The sequence below is a fragment of the Nanorana parkeri genome, unplaced genomic scaffold (genome assembly GCF_000935625.1).
Source record: "Nanorana parkeri isolate BGI_ZX_2015 unplaced genomic scaffold, ASM93562v1 scaffold128, whole genome shotgun sequence".
Taxonomy (NCBI): Eukaryota; Metazoa; Chordata; class Amphibia; order Anura; family Dicroglossidae; genus Nanorana; species Nanorana parkeri.
This window is the reverse complement of record NW_017306396.1, coordinates 978,793-996,328: the sequence shown is the minus strand read 5'-3', so window position 1 is coordinate 996,328 and position 17,536 is coordinate 978,793. Positions and strand designations below refer to the sequence as shown.

The window sequence follows — 17,536 nt, the reverse complement described above, 5'->3', positions numbered from 1 at the left end:
CTGCAATGCTCCTTACAATGCACAAAGCTTCATTTATGTATTAGCAAATTCGTTAATGGTAAATGGAGAATAAGGCGTCCTGAACGTATTCTGGATGACTGAACCAGTGCATGAAGCTGAAAACATTAACATTCCACCTATTGGATATTTCTTATCTATTGGGTACCCCTTATTGAAATATAGAACACGGAGAGCGCCTCCATCGTGTAAAATCATTTTAATGAACAAGGATAAAAAACAGTTAGATTTGTACTCACAAAAGGAGCTGAAAAACAGGCATGAACAGATCACATAAAGCAGACTTAGCCTGCCGGCTGTCAGTCCTTCTTTGGTTTACGCGTTTCTGAGGTCACGCCTCCATCAGAACCAATCCACTTATTGAGTAGATACCCCGCTGGTATTGACGCTCATTCATTCCTGTGAAATATAACCTCTTAGGTTCGGACATTGTTGGATCTGTGCTAAAATGATGCACCCAGGCATCATATACTGACAGAGTGTTTGTGTGCATTCTCTCAGGCTCAGATTGATGGGAACATTTATTTGCTTTATGCTTTTTAACATAGTGTGCCTCAAGCTTTTGCATACTTTTAAGGAGTGCCACGACTGAACACGGGGCTGGAGGTTGACTCTGCTAATATATACAATGTGCTTAGAAATGGCCTTTGTAAATGATAGCTGGTTACATGTTGTGGTGAAGTTTCATATGTGGGTGATCCTCCTTGGGAATGAGTCTCTCTAATATTGATCCAGTACAGGAATAATAGGCTACCTTTCTGCCTACTAACCTCTATACTGGTTCATCACTTACAAAGCCCTGCTTTCTGAACACATTGTTTAGATTTGTGGCGTTAACCTCTACCCGCTGTCGGAAACATTTGATGTGTTGGTTCGACTTGTTTCCTGAAGTGAACAGGCGGTTTATACCGTGTGTGGAGCAATTACTGCTGTCTGTGTTATTGTGGTTGCTATTCACCCGTGACCTTTCTCTGATTTTATCGACAAATGCTGAGAGCCCACACAGACTGATGCTTGTTAGTGCATTAGGTTTATCTAACTAGTTAAGTGCTGCTAATTATAAATGACATTGAATCCTATAGTTCTGCATTTTAACCCCTGGAATCTAATCATTGTTCTGTGTTTACCGGAATGTGTTTTTATCACTTTTTCTTCTGGTCAAATGTTCTCAGACTATTATTTGGGGCTCTTTTCTCTTCTGGTCAAATGTTTTTAAACTATTGTCTAAACCTAAGTATTTTGATCCAGATGAGAAAGCAGACTAAAACAATAGCCGAAATATATTTGACTCAGAGAGAAAATACCTTAAAGAAGAAAATCTTAACCCTTGCAGTGGTGCTACCCCTGCGCTGCAAGGGATGGGTGCCCAGTTTGTCTAGGGAGCTAAAATAACATTATACTCACCCAAACTACAATTCCACCTGGCTGTTAGACTTCCTTCAGCCTCGCTCCCCCTCCACTCCAGTAGTCTAAAGCTGGCCATACACCTATAGATTATCTGCAGGTTTTCTATGGTCAGATGGAAAAAGTGAAACAGATCCCTCCATCTCCGCTAAACTGTATGGATGGAGGAATCTCCCACTGGGCCAAGCTTCAGTTTCCCTGACTGCTCCATGTCGGCATACGAGTGGGTACAGGCTCCTCCTACATCCAATCAGATTGTTAGGGACCTGATCACTCCCTGGACCTTAGACCTCTTGGACGGAGGAGAATGGCTGACAATTTTTAGAAGGTCACTGTTTTGGTACTTTTTGTGCATTGCAGTCTTAGCATTCATGTAAAACTTTTTAATCATTCCTAATTATTGAATGGATTGTAAACTGTAATACAAAAAGCTATAACACTATCGTTTTGCTGCAAATTTTGTATTGTTAACAATATTCTGATTGCATGCTTACTGTGTAAAGGTTGGAGCACTATGACATATGGTGGCATATGGTTATATGGAATATGGTTATTTTCTGTTCTAAATAACATCAGACATGTTTGACTGATAAATGGATATAGAACATGTCAGCCTGTGCAAGAATTGTACTGAAATGAACATTGGCACTACATGATGAAGAAATGACAGAAAGAACATATGCTTTAAAGGTAGAAATCACAACGGTAAGACATTTAGATAATAAAACATGAGCAATGTTACGTGTTATTGATTGTAATAAGGAAATGATTGAGAGGCTGCGCTATGTATATAATCTCTGTTGATATAAAATAAACATTATAGAAATTGTGCGTGTGACTGGAATAACTGGAGAAAGGCAGACCTACAAGTAGTTAGGGTGTTTTATTACAATTTAAGATACATTTACATTTCTACATGCTGTGCATTAAGAAAGAAAGAAAAATATTACATTTGGATTAGCACATTTATTTTCCTTCATCACAGGTTTGCATTATGAAGTTTAATCCAAACTGCGTTTCTTTAAAGTGCTGGGGGGCCTGAGTAGTATTCGGTCTCATCTGCCATCTAAGTTAGATGTGTTTTAAATCTTAAGAAGAGGTGAAAATCAGCAGCAGAACAGATGACAAAGTCTAAGGACGTGTAAGTAGACTATGCCTTAAAAATTGTGAATGCCAACATTCTAACATTGCCAAAATAGATGCAATTACAAGGTGTGACCTAAAAATACAGCGATTGTTTCATTAAAAAAAAATCTCATTACAGTAAAAGACACATTACCATGAATCCCCCTGAAAATACTCCCCCCACACTTAGAACACACTTATCCCATTGTTCTTGCCAGTTCTGGAAGTCCTCTTCCGGGAGTCTTTAGTAGCGCTTTGTGGAGGCGGCCTCAAGTCCTGAATTGATTAAAACATTTACCTTTCATGGTCATTTTGACTTTGTAGAAGAGCCAGAAGTGGCACTTTACCAGATCCGGTGAATAAGGACACACTGTAATGTTGTTGACAGAAATTGCCGTACCAGAAGCGATGTGTGACGCGGAGCGTTGTCATGATGGAAGATGAAACCCTTTGCCCATTTCTCGGGACGTTTTCTACGCACATCGTTTCATCAAATCATTTCACTTACTCTTTCAACATTCTCTTGGGGTTTTGATGCTGAAGGACGTCCTGATCTCTCCTCTTCTTCAACCGATTCACAACCATTGCAAAATCACTCCAACACTTGTAAACCGTCTTCATGGTCACTGCAGCATCACCATCAACTAATATTAACATTCTGTGTGTTTCTTTACCACGTTTGTGCAGTTTGAAACAAAATTTCAGCTCAACGTGTTGTGATGTTCGTGATCCATGATTCACGGCACTTTAAACGCAACTTCATTCAACCGCAGCTCACAACTGACTGCACCGAACAAGCTGAAACTTGTCACACGCGCTTCTCGTATTAAGGAGCCCTGCCTTTTCATTGGATGGCACGAGGCAGCAGCGCTCACCGTATTTTTTGATCACACCTCGTATTTAAGAATCCATCACAACTGACATCTGCTGCTAAAAGGCACTACAAGGTGATGATGAAAAAAAACTATTTCCAGTGTGCTCTGAATCTCACAGAGCAAATCATACACCTCTCTGTGTAGAGCCTGTATGCTGTGTTGTGGGATATGGGTGGGTCTGCCTGAACTGTGAGCTACACTGGAGTTTGGGAGCACACAAGGCGCTCAGGACACGGTTCTAAACAAGTGACTATCACTATCTAGTGCATAAGTTGGGAAATGGTTGGTTTATTCAGAGGCATCTCACACAGGTGATAGAGTGGGACTGTCATAAATCAGAAAAATATAGGATAGTGGTTATGAGGTATACAGATTGGTTATTGCCCTTGAGGACACTTTGGTTTATAGATTGACATTTTCCAGGTAGATTAGTAGCTCAGGTCATAAACCACATATGTGAGATAGTATAATACAGGAAAAGAATCAAATAAAGTAGTGTGCACAGATACATTTTTATCAGGCTTGCATTATCCATCAATTGATCTGCATGAAGGTTTCCTGAAGGATCTCAAACAGAATTGTATACTTTTTTTTCCACATCGAAATCACAGAGATTTTTAATAATGAGGGTTCTCCACTTCTCATTAAGGGACATTACAGATTGGTTCTTTCTCCTTGCACACAACGTGCTTTTGCCATCCATGCATCCTGGAAAATAAAAACAGTACATTTTATGTTAGAAATCTATGTTACCAAATACAAAAGAAACATCTGCGATTTCTTGATCAACAACTTGTAGCGTTGATGGCGGAATCTGCTCTATTTGTTTCATTCAGCCCGTGGGTTGAATGAAAAAAAAAGAAAAGAAAAGAAGAGCAGTGTATGGCCAGCTTTAGTCTTACCCACATGGATCCCCTTAGGGAGATCCTCTGGAAGCCAATTCTTCCCAAATGGTAGTTTTTGGATATAAAAGGAGAGGTTCCCACACTAAGGTGTGTCTCAGACCCTGCATTGCAGGCAAAGGACATATGAGAAGGGCGCGTGTCACCCTGGGCTGAACTAACTAATCTAATCTCACGCTGAATGTATACGCTGACAGAAGCAGGGAATGCCTTGAGGACTTTGTGGGACCTGTCCATCCGGGAATTAGGCTCCTTTTCACTGGCTGATTCGTAGACTTGTGAAGAAGGCCTTCCTGATGCCTTTCCCTGTTTCCCTGTTTAAGACTTCTGTCCCTTGTTCCATGGATGCTGCTGCTTTGTTGGATCTGGGAAGTCAGAAGAATTCTAAGCCGCATAACTCTTTAAGGTCAAGGATAAGCAAGGTCCGAGTCCTCTTTTTGAGCGTGTTGGTGGACATCCCACCTAGGCAGTAGATTCAGCCTCATCCCGTGTTAAATTCTGTTTGTTGGACCTGTAAGCGGTTCTTGTTTGCCGTCTCCCCACCCCTTAAGTTGGACTGCTTTTGGACATCCAGCATATAACTTCCTGTGTCCCTCAATGGACAATTTTGTAACCACCATAAAATCCCACCCCTATGTGTTTATGATCATGCTTTTGGTACTGATTGCTGCAAACTGAGACAAGCTGGGCAGATAAGGTGTTATCCTGAGCTAGCCTATAGATTTTGTTTTCCGGTGTCCTATTCTCCTGAAAGGGGCAGTATAACGCAACAATAGATGACCTCCTGTGTCCCTTAATAGTCTCAAAGAAAATGATTGTGTCTGAAGTACAGAAATCCTTTTTAAAGTAAAATGATTTCTTTTTTTTTTTTAACAGTTGTTAGAAAGCAGGGTTCATATTACAGAACTGCTCTATATGTGGTTATTAGACAATGAAAACCAGCTAATGATAACTAAGAACAGTAAAAGGATAGGAATGCAGGGCCAGAGATTTCAATTCAGTACCCACTAAGAACTTCAGAATTGTATATGAACATTTACAAAATGCTTCAGCAATTCTATGCCAATGTTACATTATCTATTTCCAGTTTCCTGTTCCATGTTTGCTCCAGATATTATACAGTAAACTCTCTGCATGAAAGTTCCGGTTAGTTGAATAGCGGTTAAAGGAGAACTATGGGGTCAGTGCTTTTCCCCATAGTTCTCCTAAGGGTAACGGGAGGACACAAACTAGCGTCCTCCCGTCACCCTAAGCTCAGTATACCGCAGCTGAAACGGATCCTGACAATTATGTCTGGATCCGCCCAGTGGCGTGAGTGAAAGCTGGCTCTGCCTATCTAGAGGCAGAGCCAGATGTACCTGCCCCCTCCCCCCCCGTTCCGCCAGTCAGCGCTGGAGGATCGGAGCGGAGAATCCAGTCCCTCCCCTGTGACGGCTCTTTGCCGTGACAGGATTGAGAAGTGAGCGAACGCCGGTATGTGTTCGCTCACCTCCCGATCTACTGAGCCGACCTGTGATAGTCTCATGTCTCAGTCTCACAGGTCGGCTAGAACTATGAGGTGAGTGAAAAGCACTCACCTCATAGTTCTCCTTTAACAACCAAAATCCACTGTGCACTCACTGTTCTGCCAATCCGTTACTTTGTTGGAGAGGGGGCTCTGTAGCACGGAAGGGTAGAGAAGCAGGGCCAAAGAGTGTAATTGCCACTGTATTATCCTGGGAACAGGTGTATGTAAACGATAATCTGTGAACAAGCACACCCTAGTACCGTAATAACTCCCAGTACTGCACTGTATTGCTCATGGATTATAGCACAGTATACTGCAGATCTCCAGTCCCACTGTCAGGCAGCCACAGTGCACATAGCATTACAGCACCTGTATTAATTACAGCACTAATACTAAGTGTGTCGGTTAATTTGCTTTTGATTACTTTATTTCAATAGTAATATGAAGTCAATACAGATTATATGTTATGGTATAGCAAGGGGTATAGCATTAGTTAAACCTATTTTTAATAGAAACTCTCAAGCAACCAGAAACATTTATCCGGAAAGGACCAATTCCCGTGAATGCCGGAAAACTGGGAATGTACTGTAGTTACCTCGGACAGCTCAAAAATACACTTTTTGGTAGGTTTCTGAGTAAAATGGTCCTAAACTGAATTCCCTGCACAGAAGAAAGCCTGACTGTTGATTTTCATACTTGTATCTTGCCATTCAAACCCAGTTGATTTCACAATAAAAGCTATATGAAGTGTCAATATGAATTACCCTAATGTGAGGGACACAGGATAGAATTATTGATGAAGTAGCATATGTTAAGCTAGTAAGCAGGTTTCAGTAAACTAAACAGTAGACAACTGGCATATTCCTTCACCTTTAGAGTGATACCATCTCCCAGTCCATACATCTTCTTTGCCACTTCAGAAACCTCATTCTCAATGTTTTCCTGCGATGTCCCCTTTACATCTATATAGTGGCAATCAGAGCTTGCATAATGGCAGGAAATTGCCTACAATTCCAAAACAAACACAATAGATTGATAAAGTTTATACATTGACTAAATCTCACATTAGACAAACTCTTTGTACGCAGAAAAATTGTGTCCTCAACCTCACTAATAAATATCAAAAACCTCATTGCAGCAATAATCAGCAGGATAAACCATCTCGCTTCACTCATTTTTCCCAAGCATCCACCCCTTCTCTTGTTGGTCAGGCTACTGGCTGTCTTGGGGTCAGGTTTTAGACGTTTACCCAAACAGGCAGAAACGTTATACATTGTTGTGGATATGGCGATTGAGCAGTTAAAGAGGCGCATGTACCACATTTCCCTATTTCCCAGAGCTTGATAATTTGGTGCTTCCATTTACCTTTCTGAAGCCTGCAGTTTTGTTCATTCCAGATCCGTGGACAAGGACTGGATGGAAAAACACAGTGTCCCCCTTTTCCATGGTCAAATGAACTCTGGGACTGTTTGGATCAAAATCACGTACGCCATGGTACATCTTGTTAACGCCTCCCTAGGATCAGATATTTTATTTATTAATACAGGCTCTGGAAATGTAAAATTACAATACACAACAAAAAAAATGATACAGATATTCTAAAAAGTAATAAGTGGCCATCTCTGCAATAAAAGGCAAAATGATTACACATGAGAAAAGCCCAGCTATTGCTGTGTGCCCGTTGGGGAGATTTACCCTTGCCTTGTCCCAGAGACAGGTTGTCACAAAAATAGAAAGTGATGGGATCTCTCTTTCCAGACAAAACCGGTAACAGAAGTATGTTTTTTAGCAGAAGGTAAGGGATTAGAACATTTGTCAAACATTTATTGCTCTTTGAGTCTTGCTGTGCCTGGTGTCACTGTAACAGGAAGAAAGGGGAAATCTCCCCATTAAGGACACAGACAGCAATAAAAACTTAACATACAAGTTATGACTCTTACCCACTCTACTGAAAGCTTAAAGAAAAAAGGTTTGGCTGTTAAAGTATATTTTTATATTATTACACTTTTAAAACATATTGGATAAGGTAGGAGATTGGGAAAAAAACCCTGAAAGGGTTTAACAATCTGTGCTGGCTTTAGATTAGACATGTGCGATTCGTTTTGCTACGAATCGAAATTCGTACGAATTTTCCTGAAATTCGTAAGCATACGAAATCCGAATGGCAGTTTCCGAATTTATATCCGTAATACGAAATTCCGTTAACGAATTTCAGATCCGAATTTCTTTGAAACAGGAACTAATATTACCCCTGTAAATGGGGTTGAACAACATGACAAGATTTTTTTTTTAATCCGAAATACGGATCCGCTGCTGCTGAGGGTTGCATTACAATACACAGGCAGGAAATACGAAATTCCGCTGACGTATTTTCGTTCCGTTACGAACATTCGTTATATATTGAAGTTAAAAAGCAAAGTACATTTATATTGGAGCTGATGGTAGTTTTTTTTAAAGTCCGAAATACGAAATTCGTATACGGAATCCGTTAACGGAATTCGTATTTCGGATAAAAAAACAACTACCACATCGACTCCAATATTAACAAAGGTATTTTTGCTTATTAACTTCATCATAACGAATGTTCGTAAAGTTACGAAAATGTGCCGAAACTAACGAAAATCCGTATTTCGTACGAATCCGAATTGAGTTTCGGATACGAATGACGAAATAATGGATATTACGAAACACATTTTTTGACGGCGCACAAGTCTACTTTAGATACACATTAATGAGATTGTTTTCTTATTTCATGATCTAATCTAACAGGTTCTGCATCCCTATCTCCACGGGGTGGAAGGTCATTCAAACTGTGACAGGCTAGATTAGGGAGGGTAAGGGAGGAGAAGGAAGGGGGAAAGTGTCCGCAGCAGTCGGTATGCCCTCCTGTAGCACACAAGTAGAATGGAGAGATGTGACAGTAACAAGCAGGAAGGAGTTATTTGCTAAGAGAACTGGCAGCATCACCAGGTCATTTATGACTTTGGAAGATCTTAGGAAATGTAGAGCTTGCTGAGATTTCAGAAGGAAGGACTAAGTAGTTCCTATTAATATTAGGATTAATTTATACTTTAAGTCAAAATGTAAAAATTGAGAATTTTTTGGCAAAAGAGACATGCAAAGATTTTTCTGCTAGAATGTGCCATACAGTGTACATTCTCGCTCATTTTTGGCATTTCAAAAATAGAGCTTGATGCTGGGAAGAATCATTAGTAGCCATCCAATGCCCAAAGAATATATACACTGAGTATTCGTCGCCCCCCCACCCCCCCTTTTTTTGTTTGGTGTTTCCCCCTCATTTGCCCTTCTACCTTTCATTCCTTCACACCTAGTGTCTTCTTTTACTCTGTGCCTCCTGGCTTCCTTTCCCTTCTTCCTTCTTGCTATCAATTCAATACTTACTGATATTCAACTTCAGTTACTACGCCTTCCCCAGAAGCACAAGCTTCGCCACAAACCTACCTTTGTATGCTGGGTTGTAGACGTAGTCAGTTTTACACTGCGCTTTCACACATGTCGGACCATTGTCCGAGCACATACCTTATAATATGTTCAAGCGAGCTTCGATATAAAGCATGTTATGAACGTATGTACTTTGTAACCTATTCTGGAGCTACCTGACATATTTTGTATGTTTTACTATGCTCAATAAAAAACAAAACCTTTTGTGGAGAAAAAAAAAAAAAAGTATTTTTATAAACAGGTGACAAAAGTAATCTCACATTCACACTGGAAGAGGGATGCAGAACTATATAAGCCAATCAGACTGTACTGCATTGCACAGTACAGTCCCTTAGCAGGTAAGACAATTCCATACACAGCTTAATATTTAGCCGTTTGTCTGGAGTTTGATTTGGAGGACTCCAAAATAAATAAATAAATAGGTAGAAGGTCACTCACCTCCCATTCTGGATAGTCATGCTGCTTTAGTTCATCTTTGTGTGTTCCTGGAACAACCACAAGACATCCATTGCTACGGTCAATATGCTCCATCGCTGTCCAGGCACAAACAACATGGTTTGCAGGTCTGAATGGGAAAAAGTGCAGATCTTGATGCATTGGATGACGAGAGGTCTTTTTACCTTGTGGAGCAGAACAAAATCTTAAATGCAGAAGGAACAAGAGACAAAAGTACTGCTGTTGGTTTTTTTTAATTGTTCGTTATTTTCATGATGATCATCACACTAGGATAACAATACTAAAAGGTGCCCATACACTGCACGATTCTCGTACGAGAATCGAGGGAAATCCCGCGATCGTACGAGAATTGTGCAGTGTATGGAAGGCGTGCGACCGTTTCTACTGTACGGTCGCACGTCTTCCGTCGAACCAGCATGCTAGAAAACCCGCCGGGAATCGTACGATTCTCGGTGAGTTAGTGGCCTGCTGGTTCGAAAACTGACGAACGGGCCGGTGTGCGCACGCGCACACTACCCGTTTGCAGTCATCGTAAGCCCGCCCCTCATTGCAGTCATCGTAAGCCCGCCCCTCAGGGGGGCGGGCTTGCAATGATCGAGAGTACGATCTGCCTGTCCAAGATGGGCAGATCGTACATTTTTTTAAGTACTTTACAACCATCGCAAGACTAAGGTCTTGCGATGGTTGTAAAGTGTATGGCCACCTTTAGGCTACTTACAGATAGAAGATAGTTGTCTAAAGAAACAGGCGATTTCACGTCAAATCTCTTTTCATCAAAGTAAGACTGTCGAAATAAATTATTGTTCTAGGGTGAACATTGCTAGAAAGAATAGTCTCATATGTTTGGCTAGAGGGAGCCCAGTGCCCAGGAAGTCCACCTGTCCCAGGCTTTATTATATTTGTAAGGGCATCCTCTTTTTTTGTAGACCAATTGTTTGTAGGGTAGGGTTGCATTCCCTTATGCCCTCTATTGAGACACGTTAGGTGGTAGGGCCTGTATCCATAATTTAGTAATCAGTTTTCTAGTCATAAATTAGATTTTTTTTTAAAATAAAAAAAATAATGCACATGTGAGTGTCTACGTCCGTGGTGGTCAGAGTGGAAGAGTTGGGATGCAAGGTTATAAATGGCCACCCCTGACCTGAACCTATAAGGGTCTCAGGATAGTCTTCCCTATCAGTTTTTGTCTGCATTTACCCCTGAAGAATGGATTAAGGATGGATTTAAGGATTTTAAAAATACTGTACTGGTATGTATATTGGGAGTGCCACAGGATGTATAATAATTTTGGGAGCAGGATCATTTTTATAAGAATCACCCTGCCTTGCACTCTTAGTAATGTGGGGTTTTATATTTACTGTGGTAAAGTCAGGGGTCAATGGTTATGTTAATACTCAGGTATTTGGTAATGTCTGTTCTGAAAGGTGTGGGTGGGAGGAAAGCCTGTTCATACACAGGAGGACAGTTATCGAGAAGGAGAATCTGTAATAACTAGACTGCACTTTTGTCTGTATTATTGTCTATATGGTGGGAGCAACAGATAGATAACAGACATCTAAGCGAGTCAGGCAAGGGGAAAGGGGAGGGTATTACTGGAGGTTTTTGCGGATGAAAGTAGTACTCACAAGCAATTGGACAAGGTGGATGGACAGGCATGGCCCTACTGGGGTAAATGTTGCTGTTCAGGGCACTGGAAACAAGATTGGCCTCTGTCCAAGTTTTATAGCCTTGCTGGGTAAAGCATTGCATACTTTATCTGAAGATCTCAAAGTTGCCAATTAGCTACTGTATGTTAGCCTATTGTTTCTGAATCTCATTGGAGTCTGTATAAACAGCTACTGTAGAGTTCTGAAACAGGATATTACCGACATCTGAGTCAGTCTGATCACCATGTCTCTTTCCTTGTAGTTCAGAATTTGGCCAAAAATTTTCTTGGAGGGTTTCCAGGTGGAGGAGACCTAGCTGTGAGATGGCGGGCCTGCTCTGCTGCGAAGGTGAAGGAGAATTGTTCTCTGCCAAATCTGGCAGTAAGCCGTGTAATTGAACCCGACACGTGTACCAAGAGTGTACCAAGAGTCCAGAACTGTATTTTATTATTCCAGATATCACAAAGGTAATGGAAAACAGTCAACGTGTTTCAGGGGCCAAACAATTCCTCTTGATAAGGGCTTTAACAATAGTCATATAAATCTTGGATCACTTCATCCAAATTAGGCGAATACAGCTGCCCAACGACATATTTTTTTTTACTCCCTGGCTTTAACGTGCAAGGAGGGAGGAAACTGTGCAAGGTAATTGACTCTCCTAGAGTAGTCAGATTTACTAGCAAGTGCACGGGCAAGTGAATCAAAATAATTTATGAAAAGGAAAAATACTGAAAGTAAGCATTTCAAATACTTGATTTTTATCTTGCTTTTACCAGCAATTTTGGTGACAGGGTTTCTAACTAGTGGCTGCAGTTACAGGGGTCACTGCTGCAACTCCTGCAACCCTCAATTCCCACATAAATGATTACTAGCCCAGCCTCCCTGAATTTTATCATGTACTGCACATCAAGTGAAAGCAGGGATCATATTGCAATCAGCAGTCTAATAATCAATGCCAGCCACATCAGATACATTCTATAAATAGTTTGTCTTTAGATATATTTTATGGTAAGCTAGGTTTCCGACTTGCCTGGAGGTCTACTTACCTGCATCAGGAGGCTTATTGATGAGCATGGTGTGCATGGACATAATGTTCGGACCAACGAAGCATTCCACGTATTTCAGAATCTAAGTAACAATAACACATTTAGTTACACCAAGCAAAATAAAAGACTGACTTTAGAAAAGGTGTCCTTCTGGGGTTTGGGCACACTATAAAATACAACAGCATTTATGATTAATACCATGTAAGGTTCACAGCATAAACAATGTAGATTTTGAAAAATCGGTTACACTACTGCTTGATGCATCTGTCTGTGATCTTCCCACTGTCTCTGTGTCTGCTCTGGATCTTACAGTCCTGCTTTCTGCTTTCCTCTGCTGCACATCCCCTGTCTGCTCCACTCCAACTGTGCAATGTTTTCTCTGATATACAGTGTCTACCCCACTGCACATAGCTCTGTATGCTCCACCTTCACTGAGCAAGCTTATGTCTGATGCACACCTCTCCCGGTGTCTACCCATTCCTGTCACTGTAACCATCTTCATCCTACTATGTTTGATAATATATCAGAGTTTGCGTTCTCCTGCTCTTCGTGCTCCCAAGTACTCTGCCCTACAGATTGCAATGGGTGACAGAGACTGTCCCAATGTATTCTGCAGAGGTCTACTGACAGTTTGACAACTGCTCCGTCTCAGGACTGTGGCTGTCAGTAGTTCAAATACACAGAGCTGGACTGCCTGTCAGACTGACTTTGGAACCCTGCAGATTACACTGGGAGAGCTGCTTTTGCAGCATTATCTGACAGCCGAGCTCTCCCACATGTATCATGAGGTTGCAGCCGTCATTCATGCTTATTGCAAATCAAAGTAATATCCTTAGTTGATTATGTATTTATTTATTACAGGTATTTATATAGCGCCAACAATTTTACGCAGCGCTTTACATAGTTGCACATGCACATCAGTCCCTGTCCTCAAGGAGCTCACAATCTAAGGTCCCATCTCACATACATACATACATACATACATACATACATACAGGGCCAACTTTAGACAGGAGCCAATTAACCTACCAGCATGTCTTTGGAGTGCGGGAGGAAACCGGAGTACCCGGAGGAAACCCACGCAAGCACAGGGAGAACATGCAAACTCCTTTGCAGATAGTGATCTGGCTGGTATTCGAACCAGGGACCCCCAGTTCTGCAAGGCAGAAGCGCTAACCACTGATTTGCTTTTGAATTCCTTCTTCCCCTTCTTCTCTTAGCTATTTTTTGCCGATTACCGGTATTTTCTGCCATCATCATTAATTTTTTTAGTTGTACTTTAAAAAAATACACACATTTTTTTTAAAACATGCCTAATCTCTTTCTACAACTTGTAACAAAGTGAAAAAAAAAATTTTTGTACAGTGTACTGTTGATAAGCTATATTAGTTCCCAGATGAATAAACAAATTTTGGTCACCATAAAGTTAATGAAAACATGTCTGTTTTACCATGCTCATTATGCCCAGATCACACTGATTTAACCATTTGGACCCCCCCCCACAAAAAAAAGAGCTGCTATTAACAGCTATTTCAGTTCGGAGCAGCAGAATACACTGTAGCTAACTGCAGTTCCCTAAACAAATATTTACAATGCATCTGTTTGAAGATTCTTTTACATCGTGGTTGCTGAAAAACCCTGAAAGTGGGAAAACCATGTTTTGCTATTTTTTTTTTTTAAAGAAAAGACTTTCCTAACTAACCAATTATTAACCATTGTTACATAAGACAACATCATCAAAAGGAATGCCTTGTATGTCCCAAAAACAAAATACGCCTCAATTCCATAGTTGAGATGTCAAAATGGTTCGGGGGCCTAAAGTTTTAAGCATTTCATATTCATTTTTAAATATCTAGTATGTCTGCATTCATTTCAGATTTAGTATCAGTTAGGGATGTTCAGATACCAAATACAGTACTCGGTACAAGTACATGATCTGAAACTGTATTGTGTTGTAAATTGTATTGTAACTGTGCTGTCTCTACTATTTTGTAAAGCGCTGAGCAAATTATTGGCGCTATATAAATCCTGTATAATAATAATAAAGTACAGATACTTTTCCAGCTCCAAGACTAGACTAGAGAAAAATTCAAAAGTTAGGAGGCAGCTGCCATTTGTAAGGAGCACACGGAGCTCCTGGGATTTGTGCATCCCTATTTAAGGGCTTGTTCACACCGAAAGCGTGTGCGTTCCAGAGCGGTAGCTGCTGGAACGCACCGCGATCGCTAAGAAACTACCCCCCGCGTTCTGGGGCGGGAGGGGGTGTGGCGGTGCATTGACTTCAATGGCATCGCTTCCATGTCCACCTGCCCGCAGTGCGATCGGACGCGTGGCAAAACTTTGCCAGCGTTCCGTTGCAAACGCAAAAAAATATAGAGCAAGCCCTATTTTTTGCGTTTGCAGTGGAACGGAACGCTGGCAAAATTTTGCTATGCATCCGATCGCACTGCGGGTGGGGGGGAGGGGGGGGTGGAAGCGGTGCCATTGAATTAAATGCACCGTCACGCCCCACCCGACCCCAGAACACGGGGGGAAGTTTCTTAGCGATCGCGGTGTGTTCTGGAACGCATACGCTTTCGGTGTGAACAAGCCCTAAATGTATGATTTGTTTTTTTATAAATATATATTAGGGATGCATCCATACCATTTTTTCAAGTACTGATACTTGTCCAAGTACTCACAGATACAAGTACTGACACATTTTTGTTTAGTGTCATGTGACAATTTTTAAAAAACAATACAGACTAATGATTTCAGGACAGTGGTGGAGCGCCAGAGCCAGGTCCCAGCTGTAACCGCGACAACCCTGGAAGTTCTCATGAAAATGCCAAGTATCTGCACTGGTATCTGAACATCCCTAGCATTAGTGTTGGAACCCTGTAAACCTGTGAAGTATCCATCTAATAGTTCAGCAGGAGTGAGGGCTCCAAACTGTAAATATCAAACACGGGCTGTACATCTGTTATGATAAATGAGTACAAATATTACCTGTGGCAGAGCGCAGTATCTGAAGAGCTCAGGAAGCTCCTGAAACTCCTGAATCTTCGTAATAGCTTTCTGGTCTGGAACAAATTCGGATTTGGCAATGGCCACATCTCGCATGATAACCAATCCAGGTGCCCCCAGCTCTTTCTTGCACACTTTCTCAAACACTAACCTATACAAAACAAATGATATAGTCATAAACAATAAAGTAACAGTGGCTATGAAGAATTAGGAGCCAAGCTGTAACTAACATTACCCAACATATTCAAGGTAGAAGTTTAGATTTATTTCCCGTAAACTAGAAATGTATTTGATTTGATCAAGTTTGGATCGAGTGGTAAGGGGTTGGAACCTAGGTCAGATTTTCATTGTTTTATCAGTGGTGTTGTCAGGAAAGTGATTTCCCATTGCTTCATGCTCGGGTGACTCGTGTCAATGACCCATTCACCTCCTGTCCCCATTACTGGTGCTGCCTGAGAGAATGACTTAAGCCACCCAGTGTGGACATGGATAGCAAAAAAAGCGTTCTTATCCTAACCTACACTATCCAAAAGGAAAAGTAGATTTGGGCACACCTCTTCCTTTATTAAAAGTGGACAGCTACAAGTCTCCACCGACTGGAAGCTTAACCCACTGCTCAGCTTAAAGAAGAGCTCGGGGTAATTTTTCATTAACCCTTGCAGTACAGCTGCCCCTGCACTGCAAAGGTTAACTGCTCGGTTTGGCCTAGGTCTGAAAATAACAATATACCTCACCCAAACTGTGACAGCGCTCCCTGAAGTCTGTTTCCTCCTGTGCTGCAGCAATGGAATGTCCTTCGGTGTCCTCACGACCTATTCACAGTGTATTGGATGTAATGATTTACGGGACCTTGGACTGCTTCAGGGGAGGGGAAGAGAGGCTCCAGGGACCGTTCTAAGAGCAAACCAGCTCCAAGGATCAAGCTCAAGATACTTTTGTTAACTTCAGCCTTGGACAAAAACAAGCATGTAACCCTTGCAGCGTAGGGGTAGCCCTACTGCAAGGGTTGATAAAACAATTATAACATGGAGTTCTTCTTTAATAGGAAAACTATGATGTGTTTTTGTACATATTTTGGGTTATTTTGACATACACCAGAATGTAAACTTTGGTGTGACTAACAATTTTGTGTGCTTGCGGTTCCATATTTTGACGATTGTATTTCATGTACAGATCTGCAAATGCTTTGATATTGTGATTTAAAACACCATATTTTTTTTAAAATATACTTTTTGTTGTTTTCTTGCAAACATTACAGTATCATATCAATAAAAACAAAAACTTGTATTACTGACTACGAGGCAATGTGGCTGAAACACACAGATCATGAAGAGTGAAATGACAATCCTGTTTTCCTGTTTAGTCCTGATAAATCTCGGTGCACTGCTTTTGTTGGTGTAGGTGAGCTGATATAATTACTCAATACCTAAGTCCCCATATTGTAAAGAAAATGGCATTAGCACATTGATGAGAGGACAAAAGGAGGAACCAAGGAAGGCAAAACATAAGCAGATTAAAGATTTCACAGACGCAGGAAGAAGAGAATAAAATGGCGTTGGAGTGATCACATATAAAAAAACTCAAAGCTGGGTATGTAATCACATCATATAAATAAACAATATGCCTAATTATGTATACTATATCAAGGTTTATAGAGCTCAGGAATGCACAACAGAGGCCTTTATGATCTTTATTGTAAGTGTAAAGGTTCAGTGACATAAAGATTGCCATAAAGGTTCTCGCTTTAAAAAAAAAAGGAACAACCTATGATAAACTTTTGCCACCTTAGCAGAACCTGTGAGGACTTGTGGAATCAATCCATAAGTTAATGATTGGGTTACCTATTGACATGGGATGACAGTCAGGTCAGCCTGCACCTATAAATGCCTGCAGACACTGCTGGTTGATCACTGTTGTGATAATCAATTGGAAAGGATAAAAAGCCAATGCTTGCAGCATCCTTCATCCTCCAGCCCCCTAAAAAGCCAATGCTTGCAGCATCCTTCATCCTCCAGCCCCCTAAAAAGCCAATGCTTGCAGCATCCTTCATCCTCCAGCCCCCTCACAAGCCAATGCTCGCAGCATCCCT

At 41.1% G+C, this 17,536-nt stretch overlaps 1 protein-coding gene across 1 annotated transcript in view; it reads right to left on the bottom strand.

The window, feature by feature from the left end:
- Positions 1–4,029: 4,029 nt before the first annotated feature.
- Positions 4,030–17,536, bottom strand: part of PHYH (phytanoyl-CoA 2-hydroxylase) — a 27,148-nt gene continuing 13,641 nt past the window's right edge. The window contains exons 4-9 of the mRNA XM_018553716.1: positions 15,430–15,598; positions 12,442–12,523; positions 9,732–9,913; positions 7,197–7,346; positions 6,702–6,836; positions 4,030–4,130 (exon numbers count right to left, since the gene is read on the bottom strand). Of these exons, the coding sequence (XP_018409218.1) occupies positions 4,077–4,130; positions 6,702–6,836; positions 7,197–7,346; positions 9,732–9,913; positions 12,442–12,523; positions 15,430–15,598 (772 nt within the window). The 3' untranslated portion in view covers positions 4,030–4,076. The remainder of the gene's footprint in view (positions 4,131–6,701; positions 6,837–7,196; positions 7,347–9,731; positions 9,914–12,441; positions 12,524–15,429; positions 15,599–17,536) is intronic.